This window comes from Aegilops tauschii, chromosome 1, assembly GCF_002575655.3.
Source record: "Aegilops tauschii subsp. strangulata cultivar AL8/78 chromosome 1, Aet v6.0, whole genome shotgun sequence".
NCBI classification, from domain to species: domain Eukaryota; kingdom Viridiplantae; phylum Streptophyta; class Magnoliopsida; order Poales; family Poaceae; genus Aegilops; species Aegilops tauschii.
In genome coordinates, this window is record NC_053035.3 from 71,736,324 (window position 1) to 71,760,584 (window position 24,261).

General features: G+C 47.1%; 1 protein-coding gene across 1 annotated transcript; it reads right to left on the reverse strand.

Annotated features, from left to right (window-relative positions):
• Window positions 1-5,100: 5,100 nt before the first annotated feature.
• Window positions 5,101-9,726, reverse strand: LOC109768849 (CBL-interacting protein kinase 17). Its single transcript, XM_020327583.4, has 12 exons — window positions 9,284-9,726; window positions 7,590-7,661; window positions 7,360-7,467; window positions 7,166-7,246; window positions 7,005-7,058; window positions 6,803-6,928; window positions 6,486-6,695; window positions 6,256-6,360; window positions 5,948-6,064; window positions 5,788-5,850; window positions 5,609-5,683; window positions 5,101-5,489 (listed from the first exon to the last, which is right to left on the reverse strand). Exons 1-12 carry the CDS (start codon window positions 9,551-9,553, stop codon window positions 5,370-5,372), a joined length of 1,401 nt encoding a protein of 466 aa, XP_020183172.1. The 5' UTR covers window positions 9,554-9,726; the 3' UTR covers window positions 5,101-5,369.
• Window positions 9,727-24,261: the final 14,535 nt, after the last annotated feature.

The window sequence follows — 24,261 nt, forward strand, 5'->3', positions numbered from 1 at the left end:
GCATTCAACACGTGCACGATGGCACGACAAAGTTAAAATGTTGTCCTATTCTATTACAAGACTCCCCGAGTCCAAAAGGGTGAAGCATTGTTTAACAAAGCCGCCTAAAGAGTCAAGACGCTTGCCGGGTCGAAGCTTTCGGCTCATCCCTCACCGCTCCTCCGGCTGTTCCCAAGACCTGGAAGGTTGACGATTTCCAGTCAATGCCGCTCAAAGCTTCAAATTGAGCTTCCTCGTCAATTAACCCGGCCGGGTCAATTTCCGGGGCAAAGGTGTGCTTACGAGTCGGCGGGACTAAGCTGATGGCTTCATAACACGGAGTGGGGATCCTCTGATTCTCTGCGTCGTAGCCCGGCTGGTACTTGGTCAGATCGGTGTCATTCCCAATCAGGGTGGCCACCGGGCGCACGATTTTCTCACAGGCAGCAAAGTCCTTTTGGTCGAAGGGGGTGCCGTCTTCCTTCAAGCTGGGGTAACCAAGTGCAATGTCAGCCGGGTCTAGCTCTGGAAGGAAAGCCTTGGCCCGGCTCAGAGCAGCTATGGCTCCGGCTCTTGCAGAAGCTCGCCGCAGCTCTTGGAAACGCTGAGGAAGAACGGCAAGCCGGCGAAGCACGTCTGCCAGGTGAGTCGGAACCTCATTGGATAGGGCCACCACGGCCAAGGCGCGCTGTGACCCGGTGTAGAGTTGCTCCACCAGAGTGTACACGGCCTTCAACTTGGTCAGCACATTTTGATTGAGGTTGGCGCTTCTGGGACCTGTTTAACAAAGTAAGATAAGCCGCTGGCAATGATGGGAGTTATGAGACATAAGGACTATAAACTTGTCGAGAGCCGGTAGAAGGACTTACCAAAGATTGCGGTGACCATTTGTGACACATGGCGCTTTAAGCCGGAGAGTTCGGCGGTTCTCTCCGTCAGAGCCTTTTCCGCCTGTTCGGCCCGGCTTACAAGAGCAGCCTTCTCTTCGGCCCAAGTTTTCCTTTCAGCTTCAAACTTCTTCTTCAGCTTCTCTTGAGCAGCAATGCTGGATTCGAATTTGGCGTTGGCCTTCCGGGTCTCAGTTTCCTGAGTCTTCAGGCGGTTCTTCAGCTCCGAGATATCAGCCTCAAATTTCTTGCAAGCAGCCTGCACAATTTCCGGGTTATAGTATGAACAATTATTATGCAATTTTAAAGTCCCAAGCACTTTCCAAGCAAAGACACTTGGCACTTGGGGGCTAATGCATGTCGAAAGTTTCTATCTACAAATTACCAGTTCATGGAAGTAAGCCGGAAATTAAGTCTACAACATATTCTATCATAAGTCATAGACTTGGGGGCTAGTATGGTAAAGATGATTATGCAGTAAGCAATAGAGTGGTACCTCAGACTTCTGCTGTATCTGCTTCACCATGTCAATCTCCAAGTCCCGACTGCTGTGCACTTGATTGACATAGCCGGAGATGATCTCTCCAATGCTCAGGTTGGCGTAGTTGGTGATGTCCAACTTGGCCTGGCGGCGCTCTAGCAACTCTTCCTTCACAGAGCACTTAGCCAGCGCAGTGGGTCTCCCCGGCTCGAAAAACTCCGTCCGGGTCATCGGCCGGCTGAGCCGGGCTGGAGATGTCCGGGTTGGTGGAAGTCTCCATGGCTGGCTCGTCGGTTGGAGTGGTGGCTTCAGGAGCAGAGGCAGCTGGCGGCTCTTGAGCTGAAACCTCCTGCTCAGGCAAGACCGGCTCTTCGACCGGCTTATTCTTCTTCGCTCTCTTACTGAGCTTTGCCTGGGCACTGAAAGAACAAAAGGTTAGTACAAAAGTATGAGTAAAGATAAGCACAACAAGAGATGATCATCATTACCCGGGTACGGTCTTGAAAGCCGGCAGGTTCGATTGCATCGATTCACCAGAGGAAGGTGAAGTTTCCTGATAGTTTGAAACAGAAGAATTGAGCGGTTGACGTATAACACCCGCCAAAGGATGAAAAGGATATAAGTTGGAGATAACCTCAGTCCGGCGCTTTCTTGATGCTTCGGGTAAGCCGGAGGAGAGGTCTACATCTTCGTTGGTCCGGGTGTGCCGCCGGCTCTCATGAATCTGTTGCTTCAAAAGAAATTGAGGATCTTGATAAGCTAAAGGATGTGAAAATCTTACTTTCCGGGTTACTCTTCGGACTTTCAGCCTTGGCAAGGGCTCCGAGTCGGAGGAAAGTGTCATTACCTCTTCAGTCACCGGGTTACTTGCTCCGGTGTCATCCTGTGGATAGTCAAGTTAATAAGGTGGCCAAAAGACAGCAGAAAAGCGGAAACAAAAACAAGAGCCTACAGATTCAGGGGTTACCTCTGACTCGGAGCTATCGCTTAGCTGAAGCAGCTCTGAGGCAGTAGGCCTGCTTCCCTTCTTGCGAGGAGCGGCTCTCCTGGCGGCTTTCTTAGCCTTCCTGGCCTTCTTGGCCGCCTCATGGTCATATTTGACCTTCCAAAACTTGTCATTAGCCTGAAATATACAACAAAGATTTCTTAAAGTTCAGGGGGAAATTATTCAAAGGAAAACCAAGGTGTTCAGGTCAGGGACTTACCGCCGGAGCCGGATTAGCTTGGCAGAAGGGGTTCAAGCCGGTCCTCCCACAGTCGGCTAGGATCTCATTCAGGAGAGACTTGGTCATGTCGTCCACAACATCTTCAGGAAGATCATTGGGACTGTGCCGCAGAGGGTCATCCTTCCGGCCCGTATAAGCACACATTAAGCCGGGGCGGCGGCTCAAAGGGATCACCCGCTAGGAGATCGAAACCCGGACCAGATCAATGCCGTTGAGGCCGTTGCCCAGGAGAGCCTTGATCTTGTTGATGGTGGGGATCAGAGGTTGACGCTCCGCCTGAGATAGTTTGTCTGGCAGAGGGTGTTTTGGTTCCAGACGCACGGCACGAAAGCCGGGCAGAGGGCTCTCGTCAGCCGGAGACGTGTCCTGGCAATAAAACCACGTCTGGTTCCAGTCCTTTGGATGGCTGGGCGGCTCAGCGTAAGGAAAGAGGCAGTCTCTCCGGCGTTGAATGGGGATTCCACCAAGTTCCAGGCTCGGTCCGTTGGCGCACTCATTCTGGCGGTTCAAATAGAATAGCTCTCTAAAGAGCAGAAGGCTGGGCTCTTCTCCAAGGTAGACTTCGCAGAATACTTGGAAGTTGCATATATTTGACACGGAGTAGGGTCCTATGTCTTGTGGCTGCAGATCAAAGAAATTCAGCACATCTCTAAAGAACTTTGAGTCGGGCGGTGCGAAGCCCCGGCTCATGTGATCCGCAAATATTACCACCTCCCCATCCCTTGGTTGTGGTCTCTCCTCTGACGGGTCAGGGGCACGGTAAGACATGACATCCTTCTTGGGCAGGTAACCCGTCTTCACAAAGTCCGCTAAGGTCTCGTCAGTAACGTTGGATCTCATCCAGTTGCACGTGATGGGTGCCTTGGGAGCTTTGGGAGGCATTGTGAAAGATGGAAGCCTATGATAAAAGGAAATGTCCGGTTCAATTATAAGCCGGAGGAAGTTTACAGTTCAATGTTTAAAGTGGCGGCTTATGAAGGGGCCTAATGACATATGGCTAAATGCATCGGGTTATCTAAGCCGCTGAGGGCATCGTCAGTAATTCCGGTTGTCTAAAGCTCTATTATGAATAAGCCGGAATTTTATACAGCGTGTGGCCTCTTTTAAGCCGGAGATATGAGCCGCCATAGCTAAACAGATGCAATTTTTGACTAAGTGTGGCGCAAACAAGTTTCACATATCGCAGTAATTATTTTGGATCAAAACGGTCGGCTAAAGAGGAAAGTTTCTAGACCTAAAATAGACGCAGAAGAAGTTCATAGGTTTGAACGGAGCCTTTATGCAGGGAAAAAGGATCTATATACATTGGGAACGGGTGTGAAACAGCTACCGCAACAGTTCTATACAGTTTACAGATCGAGAAGGGGTGGTAATAATGAAATCTACCAAGAGCTCGTGATGAACGGCGACGAACACGGGAAGAACAGCAAGAACCCAAATGCGGATCTATTCTACGGAGTAACAAGGGCTTACGGGTACTGGAGAGTTGCGGAGGTCGCCGCCGTTTATCTGGTCACGTCAGGTTGATGCAGTGGCCTAGTTGGTGAAGACAGGAAGACCCGCGGCGGCGGCGATGGAGCTCGAGCGGGAGAACAGTGGCGAGAGGAGGAAGAAGAGTGACTAGAGGCTCATCGGGCTGGGCTATTTATAAGGTGAGGCCCATAAGTGGGCGCGAGAAACGAGGAGGCCACGGCGCGGTTATCTCACCATAAAAACGCCTCGATTTTCGGGACGGTAATTAAGGATAAGATCCGTTGCGGATATGGTGGAGTAAAAAATGGACTTAATGGAGGATGATGTCACGACGGGTCACCAAGAATCCAGAAGATGACGTCACGGCGGGTTATAACCTTCACACGGCCATAAGCCGGAAGATTTTTCTCTCAGAAGAATTGAAGATTGACATGAACCGGTTCAAATCAATCTGGGGCCTAATGTTGAGGATATAAACCTTGGAGTCACCCGCCAGGAGGGGCCGGGTTACTCATAATGGTCATCGCACGAAGCCCGGCGCCAAGCTTGAAGACGGCGGGCCAAAGATGGGCTTAAGACCCGGAGATGGCTTAAGGCCCGTAGTTACAACCGCCATTATGGTAGAACTTGTAGTGTAAGGCAAGAGTAGTTGAGAGTCCGAGCCGGACACTCTTATGAGCCGGCCGGGACTCTGAGAGCCGCTGGGCGTCAACCTCTCTATATAAAGGGACGATCCGGCGGCGGTTTAGGGACATGTAGGATCTCGTCGAAAGCCAGGCATAGCAATTAAGCTCCCTGGTCATCGAAACCATAAGCAATACCACCTCAACTGGACGTAGGCTTTTACCTTCACCGCAAGGGGCCGAACCAGTATAGCCCTCGTGTTCCTTGTCCCGTTAACCCTTTTAAGCTTCCTAGTTGCGATGGCTCCACGACTAAGTCCTAGCACGAGGACATCTGCCGTGACAATTCCACGACAGGTATCGAGCTTCCCTGATGGCAAGTGTAGAAGGAAGATTGTGTGTAGTTTTTCATTTATGTAAAGATATCCTTCTAAAGGTTGGTCGACTTTAATATAAGGCCTTTGGCCTTTTCACGCAAAAAATTATTACATCGCTGAACCATTTTTGAGCCGCTATCACACCCCTTCAGCTGAGGATGATGGCCATGATAGTCAGTTTCACCACTCGACTATCTGTATGTAGTTCTGTACACTGTGAGATCTTAATCCTTACAACCATCATCATCATTTCCAATCAATAAACAGCTATGATCCTAGCGTCCTACATCATGTCAGTTGGGGTATCTACAGCACAGCACTCATCACAAGGCAACCAGTGGTGTCGCGGCTCTGCTGTCGAAGCTCGGGAGGTTGTCGTCGACGAGCGAACCCATCCCAAAAATCTTGTCAATTCCCAGGTCACTCGAGATCCTATCACAGAGCTGCAAAATACATTCCAAGAAAGCAACATCATTAAGTTATTCACTCATTAAGCACCAGCACTGAAGATGTGTACAGTGAAGTTATGGCAGTTGCAAATTCAGTTAGCGCTCTTGTGTACCTGTCTGTACACTGCAGTGTCACCATGAGACTTCCTAAGCTCTACAACATGCAGAGAGGGGCCAAGCTCAAACACCTGGGACAAGAAAAAAAGAGCACCACAGCTGTTAGCAGTTGATATCCATTGGTTACCCTTCCCACGCGTTTCACCGAAGAAAGGTTCAGGTCGCCGAATTATACCTCGGCACAGACTAAGAATGGTGTGGGGTTGTTCAGTCCATTGCAATTGCCCGTTATTTTGAGCTGAAAGATAACACGGCACATCATTTTCAGTTCCTTCAAAACTTGTACTCAATCATGTGATGCTGAAAATCCTTTACAATGAGAAGCTTCTGCTCACCTTGCTATGCGCTCTCTGAACATGGAACCCCGACTGCGTCGCGGACACTTCAATCTTGTCAAACAAATCCTTCGGTGGATGTGCTGATGTGAACCTGATCTTTCTCTGCGACACTCCCTGCAACAAATTCAGTTGGATCAGATGAGTTGTTGTATAAGGCCGGTGAGGCAGCATTCAGTGATTATCTTGATCTAAGAATATGAGGTGTTTATCTTCAGAAGCTATGCATATGAGTTTTTCTTCCCAGCTTTGCAGACCAAATCACTCTAAATACAGCAAGGGAGGCACTGGAAAATGTTTGTGCATACCTCTTCCTCAAATAAACCTGAAAGATCGAGGGAAGATGACATTCCGATCAGCTGAAAAGCGTTCATCTGATAAGTACTCTTGTCGCCGGGTGCTTCACTAATTTGCTTCAGGATAGAAAAATATAAACCAAAATTCACCGATCAGCGGCTACAGATACGGAACACACGATGCCTATATTAGGACATAAATTGGTCTTCAGCATCATATAGTTTGTGTCATCTTTCCATACCTGTTTGATAGGTAGAATTGCACCAAGCCGTACATCTTCATCATCGTCATCATATGGAGCAGCAGGAATATAGTCCTTCTGAAACCATTCGTGTATTTTGATCTCTGCCATGTTAATCCTCTTCATCGGATTTGGTTCAAGAATTCGACGAAGAAGGTTTTGTGCACCAGGTGAAAGCCACTCCGGGATCTGAGTGTCACCCTTGAAAATCTACACACAAGCAGATAACAGTAGTATCATTGGAATGGCTTCAGAGAACTATCAGAAAGAACACCAAATAACACTTTTTCTTTTTCTTTTTTTTATCGAAGGTCTACCTTCTGATAAAGAACAACCATATTTCGGTCAACAAACGGAAGGTGTCCTACGAGCATTATGTAAAGAATTACTCCACAAGACCAGATATCCGACAATGATCCGTCGTAACCTCTGTTCTGCAGAACCTGGATATATTTGGCACAAGAATTAGCAAATATACAGTAAAACAGATAATTGATCTGAAGGTGGCCAGTCGTTTACCTCAGGAGCAATATAGTTGGGGCTACCACAGGTTGTATGCAGCAATCCATCATTCTGAAAAGTTGCTGATATTAAATTCAATAAAATGAAAATATCCTCGCAAAAAAATTAATAAAAATGATCAATACAAGAAAATCGTGTGATATTTTTTTCTGCCATACCCCAAGATGTTGTGGTAAAGCACTTAGACCAAAATCAGATATCTTGATGTTGCCTTTCCGATCAATAAGAACATTTTCAGGCTGTAACATGTAACAGCGGGGTAAATCAGGAGAACACAGAACAGTCGAGCCGTATTGGTTATCTCGCGAAGTATATGATGCTTCAATAAAAAAAGAACTTCAGTCGTCAGTACCTTGAGGTCTCTGTGGTAGACACCCTTTCCATGGCAATAGCTCACACCATCAATTAGCTGCTGAAAAAGCCTCCTTCCTTCTCGTTCAGATAGTTTTCTCTTTATTGCCTTTTATTTGTAGGAAGGAAATCAACTTGAAGTGTTAGAACTAACAAATGTACCTGACAGAGAATTTTATAGTGCAAAGGAAGGTTTTTAGACAACTAAAAACAAAAGTTATAGGGGCTTACAATCCTGTCAAAAAGTTCGCCTCCGTTGACAAACTCAAGCACCATATAGATCTTTGTTTTGCTAGCAGCAACCTAAAACCAAGAGTTAAAACAATCACAGGATTAATAATACGACAATGATGTTACTTAAACGACCGACGTGAACGAATTCATATGCTCATGTGCACCATGAGTTAGACACTTAGACCTAAAACAATTCTATTTCAATTCTATTTCACAGAAGACAAAGATCATTGCATAGTAGTAGAAAATAAGATGAAGATAAGGACGGGGCTGCCAGCAGCTGGTCGGCATTATTGGATCCTTGACGGCGACGCGTCACATGCAATCCAAATCAAGGATAATCTTAGCATGGAGAAGTGCGTGGCATGGAGTTGAATCTGCCTCTGTGGGACCACTAGCCCATGTCTTCAGGGTTGACCAAGAAGCAAAGATTATGCAACTAGAACTAGATCCAGCCAACTGGACCAACTCCACGTGCTACACGCTAATGATCTCTACCTGTAACGCGCAATGATCTGCAGGCTATTAGCCCACCCTACTATAATATTCAAAAGAGAACCCCCACAATTATAGATAAGTGTTCCTATGAATCTTTGAAAACATATATAGATAAACATTATGATGATTCTTGCAAACTTGCAATCTCCATCTCCAAGCAGGAGTACCATTTTTTAAGGAATCTGCGGTTGATAATTGTATTGTGATGCAGACCGGTCGCATGCCCAGGTCCCCGGATGGTTAGGACGTGACAATAAGTTGTCACCCACCCGAGTTGTCACCTGCCCGAGTTTGAGCCTCCCTTGCTCTGGGGCGGACACATCACTCTCCTTAATAAGCTGTCATTTTTCGATGATTGTAGCATATGATTGGTTGTTCCAGGTCATCATGTTTAGATATGAACTCCTATGTCCTATCCTCCCGCAAAAAGGAGAATGAACTCCTATCCGGTCAATGTTTTGTAACCCAGCTCGATGAGGTCTTTCTAAGTATTAATAATGAGTAATTAACAAACGATAATAATACGAGTAATATTTATGTAAAAAAAAAGAGATAATAATATGAGTTCACCGCCAGGAGAGAGGCAGCAGCACAGCACAGTATACATCGCACGCTGCTAAATGGAAATCTGCCTCTGTGGGGTCACCAGCCCATGTCTGAGGGTGGGCCAACGAACGGAGAACATGCAGTTGGAGACAACTTGCCAACTGGACCAACACCACGTGGTAGGTTTAGTGTCCTACGTGTATATAACACACTAATAAGAACTAATAATCCAAAGCAGAATCCCTCCAACAATTATGTACGAGGACATATATGGATAAGCATTACGATGATGCTCGCAATCCCCACTTCCAAGTGCCCTTTGTTTAAGGAATCTCAGGCTGATAACTGTACCACGGTTCCTCCCGGTAATCAAGATGTTTAGATATAATGAACGCCTATCCGATCAATGTTTTGTAACCCGGCTCGCCTTTTCCTCAAATTTACCAAGGATACATACATCTGATCTAGGGGAGGCAGCAGGCAGCGAAACATACATCGCACGGCACGCGGCTAATTCGTGAACGAATCCACTGGCCGATCACGGGGAAATGAAATCAACAGGAGCGGAGATCGCGATTAGTTCAGAAGAGAACAGGAGCGGCGGGGTAGCAGGAGCGGAGATCGCGATTAGTAGTATTACTAATTACCTCGTGGAGGCGGACGACGTTGGGGTGCGCGAGCATGGTGAGCGTGGCGATCTCCCTGCGGACCTGGTCGTCGGCGCCGCGGAGGGAGAGCACCCTGCCGCGGTCCAGGATCTTCACGGCGAAGTGCTCCCCGGTGGCGCGGTTGCGCGCCTGCTTCACCTTGCCGAAGTTGCCTTCCCCGAGCGTGCGCCCCAGCTCGTACGCGCCCAGCAGCGCCGCCCGCGCGCGGCACCCCGCCGCCGCGTCCTCCGCGTCGCCCGTCGCCCCCATCTGTCGCCTCCGCTGCTGCCTGCCCGGAGAGGGACTCGCTACTGGTGAATCGGGTCGGAGGCGTGGTTCGCGTGTAGGATGACGATGCGATTTGGAAAGTGCAAGGGGGCGTATTTATAGCTCTGAATCAATAATCCTCTCCGAGCTCGCCACTTGGTCTTTCCGTGCGTGTGTGGTTGCGGTTGTGTGTGGTGTGAGGTTTGCTCGGTGTTTGGATTACCTTAATCCTGAAGCCAGCCCAACAGAATAAATACTCTGGTCCATTTTTGTCTACTTTGCATATTAGTTTTGGTTGAAGCCAATTTTTTAAAAAATCGACCAAGTTTACAAAAAATAATATAAAAATTTACAGTAACAAATTTGTATGATGTGAAAATATATGCAATGCTGAATTCAATGATATATATATTTGGTGATATATATGTTAATATATTTTTCTACAAACTTGTTGAAAGTATATAAAGTTTGACTTTAGACAAACCTAATATGCAGAGTAAATAAAAACGGAAGGGGTTAATATTTTTACTGTGAAGGTGACGCGAACGAGGAAAGAAGCTAAGTAAAAAATAGTGTGTTAGGGCAACTCCAACGCAGATACACATTTTGTCTGTCTTTATCCGTTTAAATCTGCATGAATAGAAATTAAGACCCAACGCGACGACGCAAACCTAGTTCATGTCCGCTTCGTGTCCATGTGGGCGCAAATTCACCCTAAATTTGGGTCATGTTTACGTCACACGAACAACAGACAGACCCGCTGCACGTTCGCTCGGTGTCCACCCTGACTCCACACGGCAGTCACCCAACTACCACCGAGTAAGTCCTTTTTAGTGCACGCTTGGGGGGGGGGGGGGGGGCGCTCTTCTTCCTCCCTCTGCCCCCAGCTGGCCGACAGTCAACCCCTAACCATTTTCTGCTGCCCACCATGTCGTGGAAGTGGACGCCTGGAGCGCACGACCACGAGACCGGCCCCTTCTCGGGGCGGCGCTGTCGTGTGGCAACCTTCACCGTGACGCCGCCAGGGATGCGTCGCCGGCGCGTGACCATGTGTAAGTGTTGGTCGATCGGTGCCAGCACTACTGGGAACACACCATCCCTGTGCCCTAAACCAACATGCACCTGCCGAACGACTGGCATTTGAACCCGGATAGGGTTCCAGTGCCGGCCATTTCAGCCTTCGGTCACGCACGGGAGGCGCAGACCCGTCGCCATCGCGCTCAGCTACCAGGCGACCTCTGCCACGACCCAAAGTTCGCATTGGACTCGCCGCACTAGGACACTTGGTTAACCGACGAGCTCGACCAACGTCGCTAGTCATGCTTCACCGCTCGTGCACCAGCGCCCCGGCGCGCTCCAACGCCACAATCCAAGGAGGAGGACGAGGCCCTCAAGAAGGCCATCGAGGACTCCGAACTGGCTGAGCTGGTCTAGTGGCCTTACATGCCACTGGCGCTCCACGTCTCGGCGTTGGAGACCCCCGCGCCGACGCCGGAGCCATGGCCATTGGCAGGGCTAGTGGGGCATATGTGGGCGTGGATGTCCACGGTGCCTTGCACGCTTGAGTGGGTACAACTGGAGTAGCTGCACCCGGAGCAGTAGCATGCGTCGGCGGCAGGACCGACACCGTGGCCATATCCATGGTCGGCTCCAGTCTACATTGACCTCAATGATGAGGAAGACGATGAGGACAACAACGACGACCACTAGATCTAGGTTTAATTTATATAGTTTTGTTATCTTTTTATTTTAAGTAATGTTACGAATGGATTTTTGGTGGTACTATATATATTTTTTATTTGAAATTTCATTAAAACTGAAATGCGGGCGGCGCATTGGGCGCACTGATGGGTTCTGTGCCCGTTTGGCCAGCCAAAGGAATAAAAAAGGGACAATTTTCTACTACCTCCGTTTCAGTTTACAAGTCCTGCGCGTATATCTAGGTTGCCAATTTTATCACCCTAATATAAACTATATAAAACAAAAATTATACGGTTTGAAAATAGAACATCTGAAGTTTATATTGGTATATTTTTTATAATATATGACTTGTATTAGGTTGGTCAAATTGACAACTTAGAGGTACGCGCACGCCCTGTAAACTGAAAGAGAGGGAGTAGCTGTTTTGGTCGGTTCATTGAAGTTGCCCTTTATTTTTGGCGCATGTTTAGCTGTGCATTTTGACCATATTCACTTGTAAAACTAAGAAAGGCTTCCTTGCGCCCCTCCGGGTCAAAACTGGCAATTTTACAAACAAAACGAGAGAGAAGACAGGAATGCTTCCTCCTGTGGTGCGGCTATATATATTCGGTTTTATTAAGCCGGCGCTAATCTGCTTACCGCCCATTGAGGAAGAATAAATTTGTGTCGCCACCACTCGTGGTATGTTTGGCATTTGCTTTGCATTATAATATCCTTTTACGAAAAGTTCAAATGCCATATATTATATATTAAGCAGCACAAATCTTTAAAAAACATCCTTATGTTGGATTTATTGGTTTAGCCTGTTTATTTTATCCAATAATTTCTAGAAAAAGGTCAGAGGCCATGTGGCTCATTCTTGCAGGACAAGAGTTTTCTTTTCCAAAGAGGAGGATTACCCCAGCCTCTGCATCAAGCGATGCACACAATCATTTGTTGAACGAATATAGTATCAAAGTGTCAAAAATATCTCAAGTAGCTAATCGAAGAGAAGGTAAAAAAGAAATAGCCACAACCAGTAAAAATAAAAGATCATGCCTAAACACTTATCATATTATTGGACTGTCACCTAAACCGGTTGAACGTAGCACTTGCTATCGTCTCTCGTCGGTTGCACTCAAATGCCATAAGCTCCCTGGCTTCCGCTTAATGTAGTAATGACCACATATAGATCCATCCAACCTCTTGGTAGATCACATCCAAAAAGTTTGTAATATTTGTTTTGTTAAGCACATATTCATTTCGATAGTTTCAAATTGCCCAAAGTAATGCACAAACCCACACTCAAATTCGTACGGCCATATTAGGCTTTACCCCACCTTACAAGTTACCAAACAGATTGGGTATATTATTAGGCCGAGGTACATTAAATGACACATGTATTGTTTGCCATAATAACTAGGCTAGTAGGCTTGTAAGAAATAAGTGTTGAATCGTTTACTCATGGTCACAGAAACAACAATGTTTACTCCCTTCACACCCATGTGTTTACTGTTGGAAATATGAGCAATTTACCGAATGATTTTATTAACGGAAATACGAAATAAAGCATGACTAATATAGCAGAGATAAAGCAAGTCATGCAATCTGACAGAGAGAAGGTAAATAGCATCTGCATATATGAACTTGAGCTAAACACATCTAGAACAGACACTAGATGAAGTTGCATATATGAAGTAGAACCTAACATATGTAAGGCAGAGACTAGAGCAAAGAACTGTGGCAGGACTTCTAACAGAAAGAGGAAAAACACGTACGGGACAGCAACAGTAGAAGCACTGGACTTGGGGTCGACATCCTCTCCAGCCATGTCATTGATGAGGTTGTTGACGTCGGGGAAGAAGTCATCGTCGGGGAAGTAGTCGTCGGAGTCCGTGATGAAGAAGTCAGTAGTCGCACGGAGCGCTCCCCAAAAACCTTATCACCCTTCTCCCGTACAGGACTCAAAAGGTGCGATTCCGGAGGCCTACTGTCCCGACCTACGGTGCACGCCGCAAGCCGGGATGGGGTAGATCGTAGCAGCAACGCAGTGCTCAGGAACTTGGAGGCGAGAGGGTTGCGTTGTTCTGGTGTGTCTCTCTGGGAGGAGCGACCTCCCTTTTATAGGCACAGGAGAGGGACGCGAATAGGCTGCAACGGGAGGTGAAGCGAACAGGCAGCGACTGAAGAGGCGCGCCGTTCGAATTCAGTGTCCACTACAGAAAACGTTTCAGCTCCCGCGTGACCTTACGTATACCCGTCGTGTGTGGCAAAAACTTAGACATCGGCTCGGCTCATTCCCGCAACATGCGGCGCGTCGCGTCGCGACGAGGCGTGGCGTGGCGAGGCGGGCGGCGGAGGAGGAGCGCACGTGGATGTCCCTCTTGTTCTCATCCTCATACATGTGGAGAAAGAGCCTCCCTTATAAAGAGGTCCAACTCCATCTAAACTAGCAATGTGGGACTAAACTTTTGTTCCACCTCTTGCCTTGCACGAATGGGCTGCGTGGGCCTCTAGGATTTATTATGAATTTCTGAAACTGCTATTGGGCTAGGCCCAAAATAGACAAAATTCCAGCAATCCCCACCAGATCCCAGAGGCACACAAAATTTGCCTTTGGTTCCAAAACACTGTTTTATATACCGCTACTTCAGTGGAGACTGTTAAGTTGAACTTCCACCTAGAACTCTATGCTACACTAGTAAGCAACTTGAACAGTGGACCGGGCCTTGAACTGCAAGTTTTCTGCGAATCTAGCTTCACATAAAGCCTTGACCGATACGTGGCTACCGTGGGTCTTCCCCGCGGGTGGAGCTTATGCGTCATACTCCGAGACCTTTCATGAGTTTACTAGAGCGAACCCTACTCTCATAGATTGCGACGTTTAACAATCAGACTCATATAGGTGTGTTCTTCAAAGATGTTCTGCAGGACAACATCTCTGCTTAAAAGAGCCACTTAGAACACATTAAGATATACATCAACCAGCCATGCAGATTAGAAGAGTATTGCATCTTCATGGAGTGGTATTGTTAATAGTAAGGACACTCTCCTCTCAGTTGACCAACAGCTTGTCTTCCACATCTAATTCACGGGATCTCCGATCACAAAGAATAGGTTACCACTGTGAACAACTCATATTGTGGGTCTCATACCCATCTCCCTCGATGCATTATCTATCACATTACGTGATAGACCCTTAGTAAAAGGATCTGCCAGATTTTTAGACGTTTGGATATAATCCAATGCAATAACTCCGGAGTTTTTCATTTTCCTGACACACTTTAACCTTCTCTGAACGTGTCTTGATGACTTCATGTTATCCTTTGAGCTGCTCACTTTCGTGATCACAGTTTGATTGTCGCAGTTCATAAGGATACCCGGTACATGTTTCTCAACAACCGGCAAGTCATTCAAGAGCCGACGAAGCCAATCTGCTTCGACCGTACCTGTATCTAGTGTTGTGAGTTCTGCTTCCATTGTTGACCTCATTAAGATGGTCTGCTTGCAAGACTTCCAAGAAACAACGCCACCTCCATGAGTGAATACATACCCGCTCGTGGCCTTTATCTCATCAGCATCTGAGATCCAGTTTGAGTCACTATACCCTTCAAGCACCTTTGGGTGCCCAGTGTAGTGAATTCCATAACTCGCAGTGCCTTTCAAATAACGCAAAACTCTCTCTAGAGCTTTCCAATGCACATCTCCTGGTTTTGAAACAAACCGACTCAGTTTGCTAACAACAAAAGAGATGCCAGGTCTTGTAGCACTGGCTAAGTACATAAGCGAGCCAATAATCTGAGAATACTTCAATTGGTCTCTAGCAATTCTTTGATTTTTTCGAAGCAACACACTAGCATCATATGGTGTTGGAGAGGGCTTGCAGTCACTGTAGCCAAAGCGACTCAAGATCTTTTCCACATAGTGAGATTGAAGCAATGTAATCCCACCATCATCGTCTCTCAACAACTTGATGTTCAGAATGACATCAGCCACTCCTAAATCCTTCATCTCAAAACAGCGAGATAGGAAATCCTTGACCTCCTTAATAACATTCAAATTTGTTCCGAAAATCAGTATGTCATCAACATACAAGCAAAGGATAACTCCCTCGCCCCCACCATGGCGATAGTACACACATTTGTCAGCTTCGTTCACAACAAAGCCTGCAGCTGTTAAAGTTCTTTCAAACTTCTCATGCCACTGTTTGGGTGCTTGCTTAAGTCCGTACAAAGACTTTAGCAACTTGCACACTTTCCCTTCCTGACCATCTATTACAAGCCCATCTGGTTGTTCCATATAAATTTCCTCGTCCAACTCTCCATTTAGGAAAACAGTCTTAACATCCATTTGATGAACGAGAAGACCATGTGAGGCAGCTAGTGAAAGTAGAACTCGAATAGTGGTAAGTCAAGCCACAGGTGAGTAAGTATCAAAGAAGTCTTCACCTTCCTTTTGGGTATAACCCTTAGCCACGAGCCGAGCCTTGTACTTTTCAATAGTACCATCAGGCCTAAGCTTCTTCTTGAATACCCATTTGCATCCTATAGGTTTGCACCCATAAGGACGATCAGTTATCTCCCAAGTTTCATTCGCCAAGATGGAATCCATCTCGATACTAACCGCTTCCTTCCAGTAGTCAGCATCTTCAGATGCATAGGCCTCTGAAATAGAACTGGGAGTGTCATCTATGAGATACACAAGAAAATCATCACCAAAGGACTTTGCAGTCCTCTGTCTCTTGCTCCTAGTAGGAACTTCATTGTTCTCCTCCACAGGACTTTCAAAGTGTTCCATCGAAATGGCAGATTCGGTAATTGTAACTGGTTCCTGATTCGATGAACTAGGCATCTCCTGATTAGATGAGGTAGCCATATCCTTCATGGGAAAGATATCTTCAAAAAAGTCGCATCATTCGACTCCATGATCGTACCGACATGCATGTCAGGTACCTCATATTTTACAACCAAGAATCTATAACCAATGCTATGAAAAGCATATCCCAGAAAAACACAATCCACAGTCTTTGGTCCAAGCTTCGGCTTCTTTGGAATTGGAACATTGACTTTCGCCAAACAACCCCATGTTCGCAGATAAGAGAGTTTTAACCTTTTCTTCTCCCATTCCTCGAATGAAGTTATCTCTTTGTTCTTTGTGGGGACTCGGTTTAGGACATGACATGCTGTCAATATCGCCTCCCCCCACCATGCCTTGGAGAGACCCGATGTGTCTAACATGGCGTTAACCAAATCAGTTAGAGTACGGTTCTTTCTTTCGGCCACCCCATTTGACTGAGGTGAGTAGGGAGGCGTCCTCTCATGGATTATACAATATTCCGCACAAAAAGCATCAAATTCATTGGAAAAATACTCTCCACCACGGTCGGACCTAAGCCTCTTGATTTTTCGATCAAGTAGGTTTTCCACTTCAGTTTTATAGATCTTGAAAAAGTTCAAAGCCTCATCCTTAGATTTCAGAAGATACACACAACAGTATCTAGTGGAGTCGTCAATTAACGTCATGAAATATTTCTTTCCACCTTTTGTCAAAACACCATTCATTTCACATAGATCAGAATGTATGAGCTCTAGTGGTGCAAGATTTCTCATTTCCGCAGTCGTGTGAGACTTACGAGGTTGCTTAGCTTGCACACAAACTTGACACTTAGATCCCTTGGCAGTGGTGAAACTAGGGATTAAGTTCAACTTTGCTAGTCGCGACATGCAACCAAAGTTAACATGACAAAGATGTGAATGCCATACATTTGATTCACTATTGTTGCAAACATGATTAACAACTTTATTGCAAACATCTGATAAGGATAAACGAAACAGGCCTCCTGACCCATAGCCTTTACCAACAAAGGTTCCATACTTGGATATTACAAATTTATTCGAATCAAAGACAAGCTTATAGCCATCTCTACACAGAAGAGATCCGCTAACAAGATTTTTATTGACGGAGGGGACATAATGCACGTTCTTCAGCCGCACGATCTTCCCCGAAGTAAACTTCAGATCGACCGTGCCAACACCACGAACAGAAGCACTTGAACCGTTGCCCATCAGCACGGTTGAAGTCCCTGCGGTCTGATAAGACGAAAACATGGAAATATCACCGCATACATGCACATTAGCACCCGTGTCAATCAACCAATCAGGAGAATGACATACTGAAAGAATAGTGGGAAATATACCATACCCAGCATCCTTCATGTCAGTGTCTCCAATGACAACATTAGCGGTCTTGCCGCCTTTCCTAGGATGACGCTTGTCATAGCGATTAGGGCAACTAGGAGCCCAATGATCAGGATCCCCACACACATGACAAGCACCTTTCTTCTTGTCACTCTTCTTCTTGAAGTTTGTGTGTTGCACAGTCTTTTTCTTCCCATCAAACTTTGCTTTACCATCAAACTTGCCCTTGTTCTTGAACTTGTGGGGATGGAAGTTCTTCTTTTGTACCAGATTGGCACTAGATCCTCCCTCAATACCTCGAGCACGTGTGTCCTTTGCTCTTGCCTTTTCTTCCACATCAAGAGTACCAATGAGATCCGGGACGGAAAACTCCTGTCTCTTATGGTTCAGTAAGGTAGCAAAGTTCCTCCATGAAGGAGGAAGCTTAGTGATAATACATCCGGCAACAAACTTGTCCGGTAGCATACAATTGAAGTGCTCAAGTTCTCTAGCAAATGACTGTATCTCATGAGCTTGCTCAACCACGGAGCGCTCTTTAGTCATCCTGTAATCATAGAATTGCTCCATGATGTACAGCTCAGTGCCAGCATCCGAGACCCCAAACTTGGCCTCGAGTGTGTCCCACATATCTTTTCCATTATCAATTGACGCATAAGCATCAACTATGTTCTCACCAAGAACACTCAAGAGAGCAGCTTTAAACAGAGTATCCATTTTCTGAAAAGCATCAAGCTCTCCTTCAGGTTTGCCAAGAGTGGCGTCATAGCAACTCATGGTTTGAAACCATAAGACTGCTCTCACGCGCCACCTCTTATAGTGGATACCCTCAAACATAGGAGGTTTCATGGAAGCAGCAAAACCACTCGGGGTAAATTGCCTATAACAAGGTTTTTGGATTGTTGGAAATATGAGCAATTTACCGAATGATTTTATTAACGGAAATACTAAATAAAGCATGACTAATATAGCAGAGATAAAGCAAGTCATGCAATCTGACAGAGAGAAGGTAAATAGCATCTGCATATATGAAGTAGAACCTAACATATGTAGGGCAGAGACTAGAGCAAAGAACTGTGGCAGGACTTCTAACAGAAAGAGGAAAAACTCGTACGGGACAGCAGCAGCAGCACTGGACTTGGGGTCGTTGTCGACGTCGGGTAAGAAGTCATCGTCGGAGGCCTTCGTGCGAGGCGAGGCGAGCCGTGGCGAGGCGGGCGGCGGAGGAGGAGCGCGCGTGGATGTCCCTCTTGTTCTCATTCTCATACATGTGGAGAAAGAGCCTCCCTTATAAAGAGGTCCAACTCCCTCTAAACTAGCAATGTGGGACTAAACTTTTGTTCCACCTCTTGCCTTGCACGAATGGGCTGCGTGGGCCTCTAGGATTTATTAGGAATTTCTGAAACTGCTATTGGGCTAGGCCCAAAATAGACAAAATTCCAGCATTTACCAAATTGTACTTTGTTAGAATCAGGTCCTTATGTACAAACCACATGAAAATCTTGATATTTAAACACCGTTGTTTCTATGATCATGTACATAAGGAAGTGATTCTAAGAAAGGTACTTCCCACCTATCCTCCGCCGCATGCCTCGCCCGCATGTTGTGATCGAGCCGAGTAGGATCGAGACCTATGCCACGTGTGCCCGCTCCCTTCTTTTTATCGTACAAAAATGAAGCCGGGATGTTTTTGCGCTAGTGGAGAATGAAACCGAACGGTTGTGAATGTTCCCCTTCGTCTCCCCATTAGTGTCTCGGTTTCACTGAATCCACTTCATTTCCAACGTGCCTGCCTCCTAGTTTGGATGCTTTGCGACACCTACCGCGTTCTCATCTCGCTTCTTGGCGTGCCCCGAGAAGTGAGAAGGCAGGCCTCCAGAGCCCTGTCTCTTGCGATCTTATTTTGGGGGAGCGCTCTAGTGCGAATGTTGGATCTTCCTCCACCGTGGTTGAGTAGGACGATGATATCTTCCCCGACGTCGACTACCTCTTCGGCGATATGATGAACTACGCATGTGCATCTTGTTCCACCGCTACAAATGTCTTGTTTTGGCTAACACTTTGCTTTGTTAGTGCTTCTCGGTCTTTTATTGGTGTGGCCAGTGTTCCATAAGAGTATTGTTCTTTTATAGTTAGAATTTTATATTTAGCGACAATCGTATGGGTTCTGCATATATTCATGACGGTTGTTTTCTCTCGAGCCATGTTTTTTCACCAAGAACTGTCTGAAATAAAGGGTCTTGTATTATAAAGGATCTTGTATTGTGTTCAGCTGTATGACTCCCAAGCTATACGGAGGTCCTTATTTTTCTTTAAAAAAAGGAACATGTGAATTTTATTTAGAAGTTCCTAAAAAATCTGAAGTTTTCTACTCCCTCCGATCCATATTAACTGTCACTGATATAGTACATAGTTGTACACATCTAAATGTGTTCTATGTATCTGTAAAATTTCATTAAAAAGTATGTCAAATTGTAAGGTATAAAAAGAGAGACGTTTGTGAATAATCCACATTTTTTTTCTTTTTTTGGTAGCCCATAGATGGAAGATTTTAAAATAGTTCACATATTTATGCGCATGCCATATTTTTTTCATTTTTAAACACTGTTAGAAACATGAAGCTTGGAGTCTACTCCCTCCCTATCAAAATATAAAATGTTTTTAAGACTAGTTTAGCCCAAAAAACGTCTTATATTTTGGTACTAATTTGCATCTGCGGTCTTGTATTACCCTCGTCCAGTGAGCTTACTCTTAAGAGCAACTCCAATGGGGCGACCCATTTCGTCCGCTGCCGTCCGTTTGGGTCGGTGCGGACAGAAAAGTCGGCCCAACGCACCAACCCAAACGGACGCGCGTCCGCTTTCATCCGCCTGCCGACCCATTCCTGGCCCATTTTTGAGCCGGATTTGCGTCGGCGCAGACACAAGACGGACGCGCGCGCTCGCCCTCTCTCCTCCCCCGGTCCGCTGGTCGGTGGCACATCCAACAGCACACCCTCGCCCGCCTACTTCGTCGCCGATGCCGCTGCCCATTTTTTCCGATAGAAAAAGGATACATATATAGTTTTAGCGTACACAGATAAAAGAAAAGATCAACTACTCGTCGCTTTCCGACTCCGACTCGGTAATGTCCTCCTGAATGTAGGCGTCAGCATGCTGCTCGTCCTCGAAGTCCCACCCCGACGTTCCTCGTAGCTTCAGTTTCAATTGAGCAGCCTACTTCCGCGCACGCTTGTCCTCCCGATAGGCAGCTCGCTCCGTCCTCCTCGCCTCCCTCTCTGTCCTCCTTTGCTTGTAGAACTCGCGCTCGTCGACGATGTCCTGCGGGAAGCGTTCGTGCCACACAAATGTCCATCTCGGCGATGGTGAGGCGACGCTGCCGCCTCCGATGGACACTGTCGGTGTCAAAACCGGCGGATCTCGGGTAGGGGGTCACGAACTGTGCGTCTAAGGTCGATGGTAACAGGAGACAGGGGACACAATGTTTACCCAGGTTTGGGCCCTCTCTATGGAGGTAATACCCTACTTCTTGCTTGATTGATCTTGATGAATATGAGTATTACAAGAGTTGATCTACCACGAGATCGATATGGCTAAAACCCTAGAAGTCTAGCCTGTATGAATATGGTAATGAGTATGTCTATCCGGACTAAGCCCTTCGGTTTTTATAGACACCGGAGGGGAATAGGGTTGTACAAAGTCAGTTACAGAGAAAGGAATCTTCATATGCGGTCGCCAAGCTTGCCTTCGACGCAAAGGAGAGTCCCATCCGGAGATGGGTAGAGTCTTTGGTCTTCGTATCTTCACAGCCCATCAATCCGGCCCATGGCTAACAGGCCGGACACCCGAGGACCCCTTAGTCCAGGCTTCAATGACGAGGTGTCCGGCGCGCAGATTGTCTTCGGCATTGCAAGGCGGGTTCCTCCACCGATGACTTCAAAGAGATGTATTCGGCCTTCCATTTAATATCATACCCCTCGACTTCTGTGCACCAGCAACTTCAACCTCCACGTGTTGAGCGAATGCGAGAGGTCGGGGTATTTTTACAGATAACACCCCAGCCATGTAAGAAAAGCATCAATAAAGAGATTGGATCTCAGATCCATTCAGCGCCACACAGAAAAAATCCTCAGAGCCTCGCCAGAGAAGTCCATTCCAGCATGGCTAGTGTTCCCAGCTCTTCTTCCCGTCCCTGCGGCCCAGAAAAAGGCGAGTGGGAGTGGTGCTCCGTTCCCCATAGTCAGCTGGAGAAGCTACAAACACAGGGATTTCTTCCTCCTGCGGATCTGGTCCCTGTTCTAGCAAGGTTGACCTCCTTCAATGGTGAGGCCTAGGCAGAGAATTTCCCCAATCCGTCGAAGGGGGAACGAGTCTGTTTCGTCCCCTATCTGCTGAGAGGCGTCGGGTTTCCAATTCATCCGTTCCTCCGAGGGCTTCTGGAGTATTACTGCCTCCAACTGCACAACTTTACTCCCGCCTCCATTCTGCATATCGCGGGTTACGTCGCTCTTTGTGAGTTGTTCCTGGGTTGTGAGGCCCACTTTGAATTGTGGAGGAAGCTATTCTGCCTTGTCCCGCGTAACCACGAGGGATCAATATTTGAAGTGGGCGCAGCCAAAATATGGCGCATCGCTGAGACCGGATACTTATCCGGCACACCAAAGAAGGCATCCAAAGAGTGGCCTCTCGAATGGTTCTATATTGAGAACGTCGCACTTCCAGACCCAGTTCGGAGGGGTCTTCCCGAGTTCACAAGCGTTCCTTTGAAGAAACGCCACAGCTGGCACCCTCGGAGCCTCGAGGAGGAAGATAGTGCGGAAGTTCGTCAACTCATGAGCAAGATAAAGACACTCGCTCAGTCCGGATTATCGATAGTCGAAGTAATGGCGACTTCCATAGTACGGGGGGTTCAACCACTCCAATACAGAGGGCTTCCCATGTGGAACTACAATGGGGAGGATGACGCCTCCCGCTGCGGCAGAAAGGGTCCGAATACCCCCGCCACTCTGGCCAAAGTATTGGCCGAACTGTTCAAAGGGGAGGAAGAGGAATTCCTGCGTATCAAGCGCAGAGATGGATTTTCCATGTATAGTCCTCCTAGCTGGGTAAGCCCCGACTCCTCTGCTCTACTCGTTCCACTCCCTGAGCTACTTTTAATGAATATTAACCCGTCCATTTATAACAGCACTGGCGAAAGATTTCCGAAGGGCTTCACAGCCCCGCCCCGCAGCCCGAGCGCCACAATCGAGACCTTGACCCCGGATTCGAAGAGGATCCGCATATATTCGTGGTGCTCGAGGACGGGGTGTTTTACCAGGCGAGCTACGATGGCACAAAAGTGGCTATCATCGCCGATTATCCCGGTCTTCTCCCCGCTTCACATGTAAGTAATCAGGAGACATCTCATCCGAAAGAGTTCTCTCATTCTGCCTCACCCACTGCACCGTCATGTGCTCAAAAGGGGAGGCGTTCGACGCGCCATGCTGCCCCAGGGGCATCTCCCAAGAGAGCGGCCCCCACGCCGGGCAAGCCTTCGAAGAGGAAGGCAAACGAAGACACAACCGATCCATCATCGAAGAGGTATGGATTTGCAAATATGTTATTCAGCAGTCGCATCCAATTGTGACTTCTATGTTTGTCCTGTATCAGGAAAAGAGTGTGCCGGGCTATGTCCAGGGGTCTGGCCGGTCATACTCCCCCCAGCCGGGATCCAAATCCCGCCGTAAAGACGGGGGCTGATACGGGGATGACGTCGGATTGTCCTCCAGCCGAGGATTCGGATGATGTATCCGTCACCAACTCGGAAGTGGAGAGCGCCATGAATCATCGGCGCCGAAGGGCCGTTTTACGAGACCCCAGCTTTTCAGAAGAGGCATTTAATGCCTTCAGCTCGGCTGATGCATACATCCGAGCTGCTCGAGACAGGCTTAACAGAGCCATGAGTCAACATTTAAAAGATGTGCAAGTAAGTTTATTTTGTCCGAATATGCTAACCATATGCCAGTAGCCCCCGAGACTTGAAGTAGTTGGCCCAACTGATTTAAGGATCGTTGTACAACCAGGTTCTTACAGAGAAGAACATCCTACTATCCCAAGAGCTAGAAAAGTGTCGGACACAGCTAACTGCTGCTACCGCCGAACTAGAAATGTCCAAGAAGGCGTCTTCTGGTAATATTTCCCTCCATCGAGAAATAATAATTATATACCAGTTATGCTAACACTGTTACTTATCTCATGACAGGATCGTTAGATAATTTGGAGGAGAAGCTGAAAACCACACAGGCGGGAGAGAAAGAGGCCAAAAGACTACACGCCACGGGCGAGCGAGTGCTGACCCGAGCCAGGGAGGAGAAAAACAAGCTCCAAGATTTGAACACCCAGCTGGGCGAAGAGCTGAAAGATTTGCGGGCCCAGCTGTCCGACTCCGTAAAAGAAAATAAAAGGCTGTGAGCCGGCATATTCAGTATGTGACCAAACTTTACCTTATAGTAATTCGGAGATGAAGGGATCTGACAAAGCTATGTTTGTAGGTATGCTAACGGGCCGTCCTGAAGAGGAGGTATCCGGATCGTCGAGCGATCTACTGCAAGGGTTGTCCCAAATGCACGAGCAAGCTCAGCAGGCAATGCGGAGTGTTGCCAAGGCCTTATGGCCATCCGCCTCCCCTCCAGGAAGTATGGAGGAGCTTGTAGAGCTATTCAAGGGAGCGTGGCGGCGTATCCGATTATGGAAAATATCGGCCTGCCGGGAGGGTGCGCGAGAGGCCTGGGTGAAGGAAATATGCCCTAGAGGCAATAATAAAGTTATTATTTATTTCCTTATATCATGATAAATGTTT